This window comes from Muntiacus reevesi, chromosome 5, assembly GCF_963930625.1.
Source record: "Muntiacus reevesi chromosome 5, mMunRee1.1, whole genome shotgun sequence".
NCBI lineage: Eukaryota > Metazoa > Chordata > Mammalia > Artiodactyla > Cervidae > Muntiacus > Muntiacus reevesi.
The window spans coordinates 66,816,272-66,830,818 of record NC_089253.1 but is presented as its reverse complement, the minus strand read 5'-3'; the positions used below and the strand labels follow the sequence as shown (position 1 = coordinate 66,830,818).

Sequence of the window (14,547 nt, the reverse complement as noted above, 5' to 3'; positions counted from 1 at the left end):
TTTAATGGGTACAGAGTTTCTGCTTAGGATAATTTAAAAGTGTTAGAAATGTATAGCAGAGTGGTTACACAACATTCTAAATGTACTTAATGCCTCTAAAACATACTCTAAAAATGGCTAAAATGGTAAATTTTGCTATTTATATATTACCACATAAGAGAGTCAATTGATCATACTAAGTTCTCTCTCCTAGCCCATTTATCCTTTTGTCTCTTCTTATGCCATGCTGTTTTGATTACTGTAGCTTTAGTCTTGAAATTAGAACCAACTTCAATTTTTATCCACATTATTTACCCACATAAGTACTACTTCCTGTGTTTTTTTCTATCTTCACATGATTCAATATACTCTCTTTATCATTTCCTTTTAGCTTGATGGATTGCTTTATTATTTTCAATCTGTATCCAATATTTCTAGGTTTTGTAGGGCCAAATTGCTAACAATGAATTTTCTTAGTTTTTTAAAAAAATACTGGAGAATACCTTTATTTTATCTTATTTTTGATGAGTAGTTTGTTCTAGATAGAGAATTCTTGGTACCAACTTTTTTTTTTTTGCTTTTAGGGCTTTAAATATGTCATTTTACTACATTCTGGCATCCATTGTTTCTGTAAGCCTTTAGTTGTATTTTTCTTTGGTTGTGTATGAATCATTTTTCTCTTGCTGCTTTCAAGATTTCATTTTTGTCTTTCTCAGGTTTGATTGTGCTGTGTTGAGGTCTGAATCACTTTGTGTGTATCCTGCTTGGATTCATTATGCTTTTTGGAACTAGAGATAAGTGTTTTACATGGAATTTGAAAAGTTTGAGTCAATATTTCTTCAAATCTTTTTTCTCCTTTCTGTGTCTTTTCTCTCTTTTGTGGTTCATTCCTATTGCACATATACTGGCCCATGGTTTATCTGACATTTTCTCTCAGGTCTCTGAGGCTCTTTTCACTTTTGTTCATTTTTTTCTTTGTTATTTGGATTGGATAAGTCATATTTGTGTATCTTTTAAGTTCTGTTTGTTGCTTTATGTCAAGTTTACTGATTCTTGTGTTAATATTTATTTGTCTTGCTGGGTATGAGTTGCAGCATATAGGATCTTCAGTCTCTTTTGCAGCACACAGGATCATTAGTTTTGACATGCAAGCTCTCAGTTGTGGCATGTGGGATTTAATTCTCTGACCAAGAATCAAACCTGGGCCCCCTGTACTGGAAGCGTGGAGTCTTACCCACTGGAGGACCATGGAAGGTTTTTTTCTTCTTTTTCTTCTGATTTTTTTCTTCTTTCATTTCAAATCTGCCATTGAGCCCTCTTTAGAGAACTTTCTATTTCAGTTATAGTTCAGTTGTTCATCTGGGTTTTGGTGTTTTTATGCATTCTGTTTCTCTATTGAAATTTCCTTTTTATTGAAACATGATTATCATCAGTTCAGTTCAGTTCAGTTCAGTCACTCAGTCGTGTCCAACTCTTTGCAACCCCATGAATCGCAGCACGCCGGGCCTCCCTGTCCATTACCAACTCCTGGAGTTTACTCAAACTCATGCCCATCGAGTTGGTGTTAACATCCAACCACCTCATCCTCTGTTGCCCCCTTCTCCTCCTGCCCCCAGTCCCTCCCAGCATCAGGGTCTTTTCCAATGAATCAACTCTTCGCATGAGGTGGCCAAAGTACTGGAGTTTCCACTTCAGCATCAGTCCTTCCAATGAACACCCAGGACTGATCTCCTTTAGGATGGACTGGTTGGATCTCCTTGCAGTCCAAGGGACTCTTAAGAGTCTTCTCCAGTACCACAGTTTAAAAGCATCAATTCTTCATGGTTCAGCTTTCTTAATAAATCCAACTCTCACATCCATACATGACCACTGGAAAAACCATAGATAGCCTTGACGAGATGGACCTTTGTTGGCAAAGTAATATCTCTGCTTTTTAATATGCTATCTAGGTTGGTCATAACTTTCCTTCCAAGGAGTAAGCGTCTTTTAATTTCATGGCTGCAGTCGCCATCTGCAGTGATTTTGGAGTCCCCCAAAATAAAATCTGACACTGTTTCCACTGCCTCCCCATCTATTTCCCATGAGGTGATGGGACCAGATGCCATGATCTTAGTTTTCTGAATGTTAAGCTTTAAGCCAACTTTTCCACTCTCCTCTTTCACTTTCATCAAGAAGCTTTATAATTATCATAGTTTCCTTTAATTTTTAGAACATATTTATAATAGTTGCTTTGGCCCTCAGAGGTAGAAATTATTATGTTCTTATTATAAATGAGGAAAGGTGCAGAGCATCTGACTAAAATTTGGCTATAATCATACAGCTACCAAAGTCCCAAAGCTGGGATATAGTCCCCAACTGATAGATGTAGTCACAATATTATACTTTTCCTTCCTTAAAAGAGAGTCTATATACAAATGACATTCTTTGCTATTTTGATTAATGAGTGTATGATCATTTTCTTAGAATCCTACTTTCAGCACATAAAAGTGGCTTTAAGTCATCTCATGCCCAGGATTTCCAAATAATTTTTCTTAGAGTGGTATTGAACTATCTAAACCTCAGGTCTTTGAAAATTCTCATTTAAATGTCAAACAAGTACTGTTCATTTATATTGTGAAGTCAGACAAGATTGTTGTTAGAATGGTCCTAAAAAGTAATGAAATTTAAACATTTGAAAGAGCCCAGGTGTGTATATATGTGTGTGATTGTGTATATTGCCAAGGAAATTTCATGCAATGCAAATCATTTTCTACATCCTTTGACATGGAACTGAAACATCTTTGTTTCAGTCATCCCACAAAACACTAAGATAGTGTTTTGCTATCTTAGAAAATAGTCTGAAGGTCAGTTTTGATTGCTCTAACTCTGAAATCTTTTGTGTTCCTGAGAGCATGCAAAGTTTTAGATGTAATCACTAATATTCTCTAAAAAATATTATGTTGCCATGGATTACAAGACTCTCTGAGAGTACTGTAGATGAGACAGTTTATGAGTTTTTGAAGTTCCACTAAGAAAAATTGGATTTAGAGCCCTAAATTAAATTCACTGAAAGTTCAGATGTGCTGTCAGTATTAAACCAACCAAAGTGACTGTATTAAAATATGGCATGTCTTTGAATTAAAAAATATAAGGTGCTATTTGGAAATAATTCTCTTTTGGTGTGTCATTTTGAGATTGTTAATACTCTTGTCTTATATCTCAATAGGCATACAGACAGTTGGACTTTTAACATAACAATGTGAAAAGTGCTAGTGAAAGTCGCTCAGTCGTGTCCAACTCTTTGCAACCCCATGGACCTCACAGTCCATGGAATTCTCCAGGCAAGAATACTGGATTGAGTTGATGTTCCCTTCTCCAGGGGATCTTCCCAACCCAAGAATTAAACAGGAGTCTCCTGCATTGCAGGCAGATTCTTTATCAGCTGAGCTACCAGGGAAGCCCAACATAACAATGAACCTCCCCCCCCTTCCCACCACCAAAAAATAGATAAAAGAGGAAGAATGACAATGTATCTAGGTTGAATATTTTTCCTCAAAAATATGACATCAATATCATCTACTATAAGTCTGGAGACACTGTCTTTAGGGAGCCTATGTATAAGATATGGAATTTTACACATTTCAAATTCAGTGGTCTTGATATACTTTCTTAAAATGTTATTATTCATCTGTAGCATGGCTTTAAAGTGGAGTATATGAGTACCAATGAATTAGTAATAGCTCTTTGGGAGTCCTTGCGTGGTGTGTAGGATGACTTAGCATTGCTACTCTATACCTCTAACTGTACTCGGTCCCCTAAGATTTGATGGTCCATATCAGCAGGTTCCCTTGCTCCATGACTTTCAGTTGGCTCCAGCTACAAGTAGGAACCTTCCAGTCATCTGGAAGAGGACTGGGAGAAAGGGGAGTCAGAATATTTAATCCCTAGCCCCCTGACTGTGTGTAGGAGTGGCCTTGAGCTGGTGCTGCCCTTCATTGAGGGGTCAAATGATGCTCTTCTCACATCCCTCTGTGTCCCTGAGAGCTGTGCCCCTTTGAGCTAGGTATAAGTGTAGGAAAAGCTGACATAGCAGGCTTGAATGCTTATCTTCAGAAAGGTTTGCTTACAAAGTTGGCATTTGGCGACCATCTGGGAACTTGGATTTTTTTAAACATTTCCCACCATCTTCAGAATTGTCGAGTGGCTCACTCTCCCTTAAATTTTGCATAAATGACATGGGTTTTGCTTAACACCTTCTTTCCTTCTGGGAGTCTGAAATTATGGTATGTGGGAGATAGAGGCTGCCTATCACGAATGGTTTCTGTATGAACCCTGGGTGCAGAGTTTCTAATCAACTTCCCTGGTTGGCAACATTTCATGTGTGTGTTCATGTCTTGCTGGGGAATTAAACACATCCTGTGTGACAGGAAGCTTGTGCTTGGCTTCCCCCAGACTTCCCCTGTGTGCCTTACCCTATGTTGACTGTACTCTGTACCCTTCCTCTGTAATACATCTTACCCAAGGGTGGGACTTAGGATGAGTGAATGAGTTTCTAGTGAATCACTGAACCTGGGGTTGGTCTTGGCCCATGACATAAAGAGTAAAAGAACTTTGCTGTAACTTCCCAGAGTACTGCTCCATGCCTTTTAGTTTCTTTACCCTCTGCCCACCTGTTTGAAAATAGTTTTAGATCTTTATTAAATCATGTGAGTGCACTCTTGTCTTCTTAAACATTGATTATCACCTAGTGACTGTAGATATTTCATATAAAAATACTGATAATTATTTGATTCATGATTTAGTCTTTTTCAACAGAAAAAGTAATGGTTTTAAAAATAAGATAATGGTAACGTGTGACTTTGTTATCTTCTTTAATGAGAAAGTCTGATTAGATTATGCTTCCCTAATGGATGAAGGCTTATGTATCTTAAACCAGAGAGGGATAAATAAACTGGTGGTTGATTGCCCTTGAAATATAGCTAGATATTGTTTTTTCTCCTTCACTTTTTTATATTCTGGAGAAAAATGTAGACTTACTCTTCAAAATACAGAGACTAAGAAAAAATACACAGTGATAAGAAACAAAGTGTTCATAAAATATATTTATGTACTATAAAGATATCACTAAAATCGTAGATGAATGCTGTTACATTCCTAATGGAAGCAGTCATATAATCTGTAACAATCACAGCATTTTTAAATTGAAGTATAGTTGTTACAATGTTGTGTTAGTTTCAGGTGTACAACAAAATGATTCAGTTATATATATGTGTGGGTGTTTATTATTTTTCAGATTTTTCCCCTTATAGATTATTACAAGATACTGAATATGGTTTCCTGTGCTAAGCAATAGGTCCTTGTTATCTGTTTTATATAAAGTAGTATGTATCTTTTAATCTCAAACTCACAATTTATCCCTTAACGCCCCACTGCCCCCTGCTTTCCCCTTTGGTAACCGTAAGCTGTTTTCTATGTTACAATCCCAGCATTTTTAACAGGTGTTAAAAGCAGCCAAGGCACCTCTAACAGGTACTTTGTGTGTTCATGTAGTACATTTAAATTGTTTCTTGCTAATGTTTAGACTAACATCCTTAGCATCCATAGCTATTTATATCACTAACTTTTATACTTTCACACTGTGCTCTGTGGAGCTTGATGAGACATTGTGCTTAATGGAATGGAAAGCTTTCTCTTAAAAGTCTAAAAATTATATTACTTAAATTTGAAGTTTCAATATAATATATGTCAACTTTTAAATTAATTAGGTAGAAAATAAATATGCATCTTTGGATGATTTCTCAAAAAAATTCAAAGAAAGAAGAGTAAGACAAATACTGTATGTTTCCATTTATATGAGGAATCTTAAAAAATGAACAAATAAAGCAGATACAGACTAACAGACACAGAATAAACTAGTGGTTGCCAAAGGAGTAGGGTGGGGGTAAAGGTAAGGGAATGGGTGAAATCGATGAAGGGGGTTAATATGTACAAACTGCTTATTACAAAATAAGTCACGGGGATGTAATGTACAACACAGGGGATATAGTTAATAATACTGTAATAACTCTATATGGTACATAATATTAAACAAGCATCAAATCACTATGTTATACATCTGAAATGAATACGTCAACGATGCTTCAGTAAAAGTAAGTGCTTAATGTAAACTTTTGTGGTTTTTCCCCAACCATATTTATGTCAGCTGTGTTGACCTACAAATGTGTTTTATATTTATAGATAAAAAGCTTTGTTTTAGAGAACACATGATGTATGCCCTTTGTTTATTAATGTCTTGGTAAACCACATGTCTTCTTGATAAAGTAACCTTGAATCAGAAAGACCTCTTTGCTGGGTATGTTACTTCAGTCCACTTGTGTCGTTATTGATTGCCTTTGCTAATACATGCTCTCTTCATTGTAATGTAGCTCCATCCCAGCAACCTCCACCCAGAGGACAAGTTCAAAGTTCTTCTGCTATCAATCTTTCCTGGAGTCCACCGGATTCTCCAAATGCCCACCAGCTTACTTACAGTTTATTCAGGGACGGTTTTGAAATCTACACAGTTGAAGATCAATACCCATACAGTGAGTTTCAAGGTTTGGTGTTGGAAAGATAAAATATTCTGAGAATTGATACATTAGTTAAGTTCCTTGACATTGAGGAGAAATGCTGTTGTTTATCAGGGAGTGTTTCAGCAGAGAGAGAATCACAAATCTCACTAGTAGTCAAAGAAACCCAGTGAAAATGAGATGCTTATTATTTGATAAGTCATGAATGCTTATCAGAGTCTCAGAGATGAAAAAAAATACCCTTTACAACATTAATGAGGATATGGAGAAGCTAGAACTTACATAAACTGCTGGGCTATCTGTGTGAATTCGCTGGTATGACTTTTCATGTGGGACAACTTGTTAAAATATGTAAGAATCCTTACTCTCTTGTAAACCATTTGACTCAGCAAACCTACTTTAGAAAATTTATTTCAAATGAAATCATAAGTAGACAGCAAATCGCAAAATACTTCCAAAGCTCCACTATCTGTAGTAGCAAAATATTAGAAAAAGTCAGACACTTAGAAAACTTGCGATAAATTATGGTACATGGCATGATAGAATCTGGTACATTATTAAGTAGACTGTAGGATATGGTTACCTATAAAATGCTGTCTTAGTTTACTTATCAGTGAATAGAAAATGTCCATGACATACTGTTTAAGGTACTGGGTTAAGATCTTATAGAAAAAACTAAATGAACCTTTTAGCCAACCCAATAGGTTAATTCAGTAGTAAAATCAAACATCAATTATACCCTTCAGTCTAGAGGCAGAGGCATGTTTTTCAGAGTAACATACTGTGATCTATTGATAACCAAAAGATATGAAAAATAACCTGTCAATTATATACATTTAATTAAAAACATAAAATATAACAAACTGATGTGTAGTTTTCTCTGTGTATAAGGATTATAGAAAATTTATCAAATATTTCTCTTATAAGCATTTCAAATTTTAAATTCTCAGGTTGAAAAGTGAACTTCTCAAAAAAAAAAAAAAGAAAAGTGAACTTCTCTAAAAGGGAAAAGAGAGTGTTAACATGAAAGCAAATAGCTTAAATTTATGCATACATTGCCATTTTCACAGAGGTAGAACCCAGCAACACTGAAATGAAATTGAGAGGGGAAGGATATGAACAAACCATGGAGATTATCTTTGCACCTGTAACTTGTATGAATTTTAAAGGATCTTGTAGAAATCAAACTATAGAGACCCATTATCTTTAAAAAATTATACTCATATTTTAGATACTGTTTCCCTAAAAGCAGAATGAAGACTTAGAGATTTTTACATTCATCTAACTCTGTCTTCTCTGAGGTTTGCTTCCATTATGTTTAGCTACAAGCTATTTTAGGAAGTTAGTTTTAAGTGATACTGAAACATTTATTCCAATTCAGGTTGCTATTTCGTTCTCTTTATATAAGACCCAATTTTCCAAATTCTTGTTTAACATGCATAATTAGTTAGAAAAGTATAAACACTGAAGTTCCATAATCTTCCTCAAAATGATTAGTAAGATACCTTGTTTTGACATATAGATTGGCATTACAACTTTTGCATAGCATACATTTTTATCTTATATATATTGCAGTCGGTTACACTTTGCACCCAGTTCGGAATGACTTACATTCTTACACCCAGTACTTTGTGTTATCTCTAAGTATAGCTTCAGTATTCCAAGTCTTCTTTGAAGTTAATGGAAATTCTGAACTTCACGATGCAGATTGCAAACGGAAATGAACATCTGTCTACATCTGCCATGTTGGCAAAGCATCCTAAAAACCTGCTACTAGGATGTTTATTTTCTTCCAAATATCAGCATGATCCAGGTGTCCTGAAACTTAAGCTTTTGTGATAGGAGAAGAGAGGCTTATACTAATATTGAAAGTGATTTAGAAGATGACAGTACCACTGGTTGGATTAATTCTACAGTTTTGAATTAGGGTCACTCTGTTTTCCATATATCAATATTTTATAGAACATTGCATGTGAACACCACACTCTGACTCTCTTACATGATTGCACTAATCTAGAATCTAAGTAACAGTTTTTTTTTTTTATATAATGTGTGCTTATTGACTAATCAGACATTTATATAATCCCATTAAACAAGGTATTATTTCTTAAATCCTTATCTTTCATTAAAAAATGCTGCTTCTGGCATTTCTTGACAATGACTATAATTAATGATGTGAAAATTATCTGCCTGATGGCATTTGAACAGTAAGAACAATTGGTTAATGTTGTCAGAACATTGTATCATTCTAATAATACCCTCATGTTTATTACTCGATTTCCAGTGTGTGGATAGCACGTGTAATATGAAGAGGAAACAGTACTTATATTCAGTCGGATGAACACCAATCTTTGGGTTAAATAAAGGCATTTGGAATTATAGGTGGAGAATCACTGAACTTTTCAAAGAAAATTAATAGTGTCGTCTTCCAAGCAAGTTTGACCATTTGGTTGAGACTATTATAGAATTCCTTGTTAGAATAAAACTTTTCCTAGCTGGCCTGATGCACTGTGGGGTTCTCCAGAGTGGTAGTTGCCACCCTAAGATCATAACACACTGATATGTTCATCTTTAGAACTTGGAAATTACTAGTTCTTAATAATACCTGCTAATAAAAATGAAATCATTTTAAAGTTTATAAATAATTTTTTTAAAGGAAGTTAAGGTATAGTCAGTGATTTCCCTAAGTAACATTTCACTTGGTTTTGCATCCTCATTAGTTTTCAGGAGTAGAAGGGAAAGATGTAGGGATAAAGTTAGTACATTGGGAATTATACATAATCAGCACTTTTAATATTATTTCTCTCTCCTGCAGCAAAAATCAGGGTTGCCCACTGGTGTTTTACGTGCCATAGCGAAGAAGGGAGGGCTTCCCAGGTGGCGCTAGTGGTAAAGAACCCACCTGCCAATGCAGGACACATAAGAGACATGGGTTTGTTCCCTGGGTAGGGAAGATCCCCTGGAGGAGGGCATGGTAACCCACTCCAGTATTCTTGCCTGGAGAATCCCGTGGACAGAGGAGCCTGGTGGGCTGCAGCCCTTGGGGTTGCAAAGAGTCAGACATGACTGAAGCAACTTAGCATGCAGGGGGGAAGAGAACAGCTCTCATAGGACATAGCATGCTTTTGATTATTCTGAAGTTTTAGGTGGCAGTTATTAAATAATTTTTTCCTACTTGAATCTCAAACTAAAGGCAAACTAGACATAAGAATTCCATCTATAAGATGTAAATAAAAAATAAAATTCTTCTTCATTACTAAGAGAAGCCAGATTGGAGACTAGAACTTCTGTCCTACAGGAAGACAGATTAGGGAAAAAAAAAAAAATCAATGAGTTGATTAAGTATACTTTGTTTTTTTTTTTTTTTTTCCCTCCCGAATTCACAATCAATTAAATCTTTCCTCCTTCGGGACACCATGAGTGGGGTGAATAGTCCTTAATTGTTACTCTAGGGAAATGTTTCCACAGAGAAACTAGAGGAAGATTATTTCTGCATGTGACCATCGCCTTCATCACTAGGGACATTAACATAGTTTAAATGGAGAGTTTTAGACAACACTGTATCTTAGTGAATTCTAGGATTTCATTTCTACCTTTAACATCTTTATCATTTATTATTCCACAGTATATCAAGGGATCAATGTAATAAGTGGAAGAGAATTCAGTTACTCCTGAGAGAAATCAACCAACCAACCAAACAAACCCAGAAAATATAAGCAGGGGATAAGGTTGAAAACAGAACAGAAGATGAAAATCAAGAGTCTTTATTATAAGGCTTTTTAATACTACTTCCTAGAAAAAAATAGTTCGTATATATATGAAGGCTTGTTCATTCAATTATAGTTTGTTCTTTGCTTACTGCATACCAGCAATAGTATCAATGACTAGAAATACAAGGCTGGAAGGAATAGTTCACATTATTGAAAAGAGACATAGATAAATAAACCAAAATTACAGTATAGTGTATTAAATATTGAACTAGAATTGACTCAAAAGAGTATTAAAATTTTTTAGAATATTTCTAAGTATAAGTGGAGAATATATAAGTATCTTATATAAGTATATATATAAGTATACTTTAAGTATCTCAGAGAATGTGTAAGTATCTTATAAGTAGAGGAGGAATAAAAAGCAACCATGCTTGTAAGGGCAAAGACAGTGATTGAAAACCACTGTAAATTTCTGAAAAGCAGGTGACATGAGCTGAATTATGCAGATACTGCAGTAGAGGAAGAATTAGTCTCATGGAAGAAGTTGTATATGACAAGGCATGAAGGCTGAAAAAAATAGGGTTAATTCAGGAAACTTGCAGAGTTCCGTGTAGCCCTAGTGCGTGATGCCACTCATGGGGGTGGGATCAGTCAAGATTGTGACCCAGTGCATCTCTAAAGAGAAATTGTTGATGATTTTGTGCAGTAGTTTTTCTAAACACCTGATTTTGATTTGAGTGTGTTTAAGTTTTTACTCGGAGAAGGCAATGGCACCCCACTCCAGTACTCTTGCCTGGAAAATCCCATGGACGGAGGAGCCTTGTGGGCTGCAGTCAATGGGGTCGCTGAGTCGGACATGACTAAGCAACTTCACTTTCACTTTTCACTTTCATGCATTGGAGAAGGAAATGGCAACCCACTCCAGTGTTCTTGCCTGGAGAATCCCAGGGACGGGGGAGCCTGGTGGGCTGCCGTTTATGGGGTCGCATAGAGTCGGACACAACTGAAGTGACTTAGCTTAGCTTAAGTTTTTATTATAAGTGTAGTATATCCAATTAAGAAAATTTAAAAGAGCAAAAATTAAAGCCTCTCAATTCCAGCATTTTAATGCAAAAACTAATTTCATTTTGGAAAATTTCTGGGAGGGAAAATATGTACTCCAGTTTATTTTTCATAACAAGCCTATGCACTATTACATTTTCTTTTTTTTTTCCCTTCATGTTGCTGTTTGGGCTTCATCACTTTTGCTTAAAATAACTATATAACATCATATTAATGTAATATTAGAATAATATAACTCGTGAAGAAATTCTACTTTAAACATTTCCTATTATAAATAGCAAATGCATCATTTTATAGGCTTCCCAAGGAAATGTTTGCTAGGAATCTGGCTAACAGTCGTGTCTCATAAAACATTTCTTACTGTATACTTGTGCAAGTTATTAAGTTCTTCCCTCTTGGTTTCAAATCTGTTCTTCATTGCCTGCTTTGTGATAGTGGAACTGGAACCTATAAACATTTCTCCTTTACTCACTGGGATAATGTTGAATTCTATCAGTAAAGGCTGTAGGAAGATATTCTGAGGAAGCTGGAGGTTTCTTTTCCTGGTTATGCTGTGCATTACTCTCAGAAGGTGATGTTCAGCCACACAGCAGCAGCCGTGGGCAGCTTCCCCTGAGGACCCCAAAGGCAACTTCCCTGCATGCTGGCCTCATAAGAATGAGTTCTACAAGGTAAACTCAGGAAGATAGCACATGGCATGCCCAGTAAATTTTGCTGATGCTCGGATGGCACCTTCCCCTACCGCTGTAGATGCTGACTTTCCAGTGAATTCTTTGGTACAGCCCCTTATCATGGGCAGCGTTCCTTGGGACTCTGCCAGTAAGTTTTTTTCCAGTAAGTTCTGTGCAATTACTAGAGACCAAGTACCAAAGGAGTTCTGCCTTCCTGGAACCTCAGCAAATTTCACCATCAAGTGGGCTATGGCTGCATCTTCTTTAACAAAGTCTGGTCTCATCCCAGGTCTCAACTCTCTGGGTTCTGTTTCTTCCCTGGGTGCTCTGCCTCAGTTTTGGGAGTAGTGACTTTTTCATCTCTTCTCTTCTGCATTCATTAGAGATTTCTGGTCTCCTCAGTAGGTAACACCCTTGTGTAATCAATCATACTTTGAATTCAACTTTCCTTGTTTAGGTTATACTGTGGGTTCTGTGACCTGATTGAACTCTGGTCTAATATATATATTTTCATGAAGAATTTGCAATGACATATGGAACAGAATATCAGCATTACCCTTCACTCAGATAGATGTTCACTGTCTTAGTATATTCAGGCTGCTGTAACAAAATACCACAGGCCGTTCAGTTCAGTTCAGTTCGCTAAGTCGTGTCCAACTCTTTGTGACCCGGTGGACTGCAGCACGTGAGGCTTCCCTGTCCATCACCAACTCCCGGAGTTTACTCAAACTCATGTCCATTGAGTCAGTGATCCTATCCAGCCAACTCATCCTCTGTCATCCCCTTCTTCTCACGCCATCAATCTTTCCCAGCATTAGGGTATTTTCCAGTGAGTTGGTTGTTTGCATCAGATGGCCAAAGTATTGGAGTTTCAGCTTCAACATCAGTCCTTCCAATGAATATTCAGGACTGATTTCCTTTAGGATGAACTGGTTGGATCTCCTTGCAGACCAAGGGCCTCTCAAGAGTCTTTTCCAACACCACAATTCAAAAGCATCAATACTTTGGCACTCTGCTTTCTTTATAGTCCAACTCTCACATCCATATATGACTACTGGAAAAACCATAGTTTTGACTAGATGGACCTCTAATGACAAAGTAATGTCTCTGCTTTTTAATATGCCTATCTAGGTTGGTCATAACTTTTCTTCCAAGGAGCAAGAGTCTTTTAATTTCATAACATAGTCACCATCTGCAGCAATTTTGGAGCGCCCCAAAATAAAATCTGTCACTGTTTTCACTGTTTCCCCATCTGTTTGCCATGAAGTGATGGGACCAGATGCCATGATCTCAAGTTTTCTTAATGTTGAACTTTAAGCCACCTTTCTCACTCTCTTCTTTCACTTTCATCAGGATCCTCTGTAGTTCTTCTTCATGTTCTGCCATAAGTGTGGTGTCATCTGCATATCTGAGGTTATTGATATTTCTCTCGCCAATCTTGATTCCAGCTTGTGTTTCATCCAGTCCACCATTTCTCGTGATTTACTCTGCATATAAGTTAAATAAGCAAGATGATAATATACAGCCTTGACGTACTCCTTTCCCAGTTTGAAACAAGTCTGTTGTTCCATGTCCACTTCTAACTGTTGCTTCTTGACCTGCATCCAGATTTCTCAGGAGGCAGGTCAGGTGGTCTGATATTCCCATCTCTTGAAGAATTTTCCACAGTTTGTTGTGATCCACACAGTCAAGGGCTTTGGCATAGTCAATAAAGCAGAAGTAGATGTTTTTCTGGAACTCTCTTGCTCTTTTGATGAACCAGCAGATGTTCACAATTTGACCTTTGATTCCTCTGCCTTTTCTAAATCCAGCTTGAACATCTGGAAGTTTATGGTTCACATACTGTTGAAATCTGGCTTGGAGAATTTTGAGCATTACTTTGCTAGTGTGTGCGATGAGTGCAATTGTGTGGTGGTTTGAGCATTCTTTGGCATTGCCTTTCTTTAGGACTGGAATGAAAACTGACCTTTTCCAATTCTGTTGCCACTGCTGAGTTTTCCAAATTTTCTGGCATATTGAGTGCAGCACTTTCACAGCATCATCTTTTATATTTGAAACAGCTCAATTGGAATTCCATCACCTCCTCTAGCTTTGTTTGTAGTGATGCTTCCTAAGGGCCACTTGACTTCACATTCTAGGATGTCTGGCTCTAGATGAGTGATCACACCATGGTGAATATCTGAGTCGTGAAGATCTTTTTTGTATAGTTCTTCTGTGTATTCTTGCCACCTCTTCTTGATATCTTCTCCTTCTGTTAGGTCCACACCATTTCTCTCCTTTATTGTGCTCATCTTTGCATGAAAAGTTCTCTTGGTATCTCTAATTTTCCTGAAGAGATCTCTAGTCTTTCCCATTCTATTGTTTTCCTCTATTTCTTTGCATTGATCACTGAGGAAGGCTTTCTTATCTCTCCTTCCTATTCTTTGGAACTCTGCATTCAAATGAGTATATCTTTCCTTTTCTCCTTTGCCTTTCACTTGTCTTCTTTTCATAACTGTTTGTAAGGCCTCCTCAGACAACCACTTTGCCTTTTTGCATTTCTTTTTCTTGGGGATAGTCTGGATCACTGCCTCCTCT

The 14,547-nt window shown here is 36.7% G+C and overlaps 1 protein-coding gene across 1 annotated transcript in view; it reads left to right on the top strand.

Moving 5' to 3' along the window:
• The window catches only part of USH2A (usherin), a 905,205-nt gene that overhangs the window by 214,238 nt on the left and 676,420 nt on the right, over positions 1-14,547 (top strand). Inside the window, exon 15 of the mRNA XM_065936753.1 lies at positions 6,384-6,542. Within this exon, the coding sequence (XP_065792825.1) occupies positions 6,384-6,542 (159 nt within the window). The remainder of the gene's footprint in view (positions 1-6,383; positions 6,543-14,547) is intronic.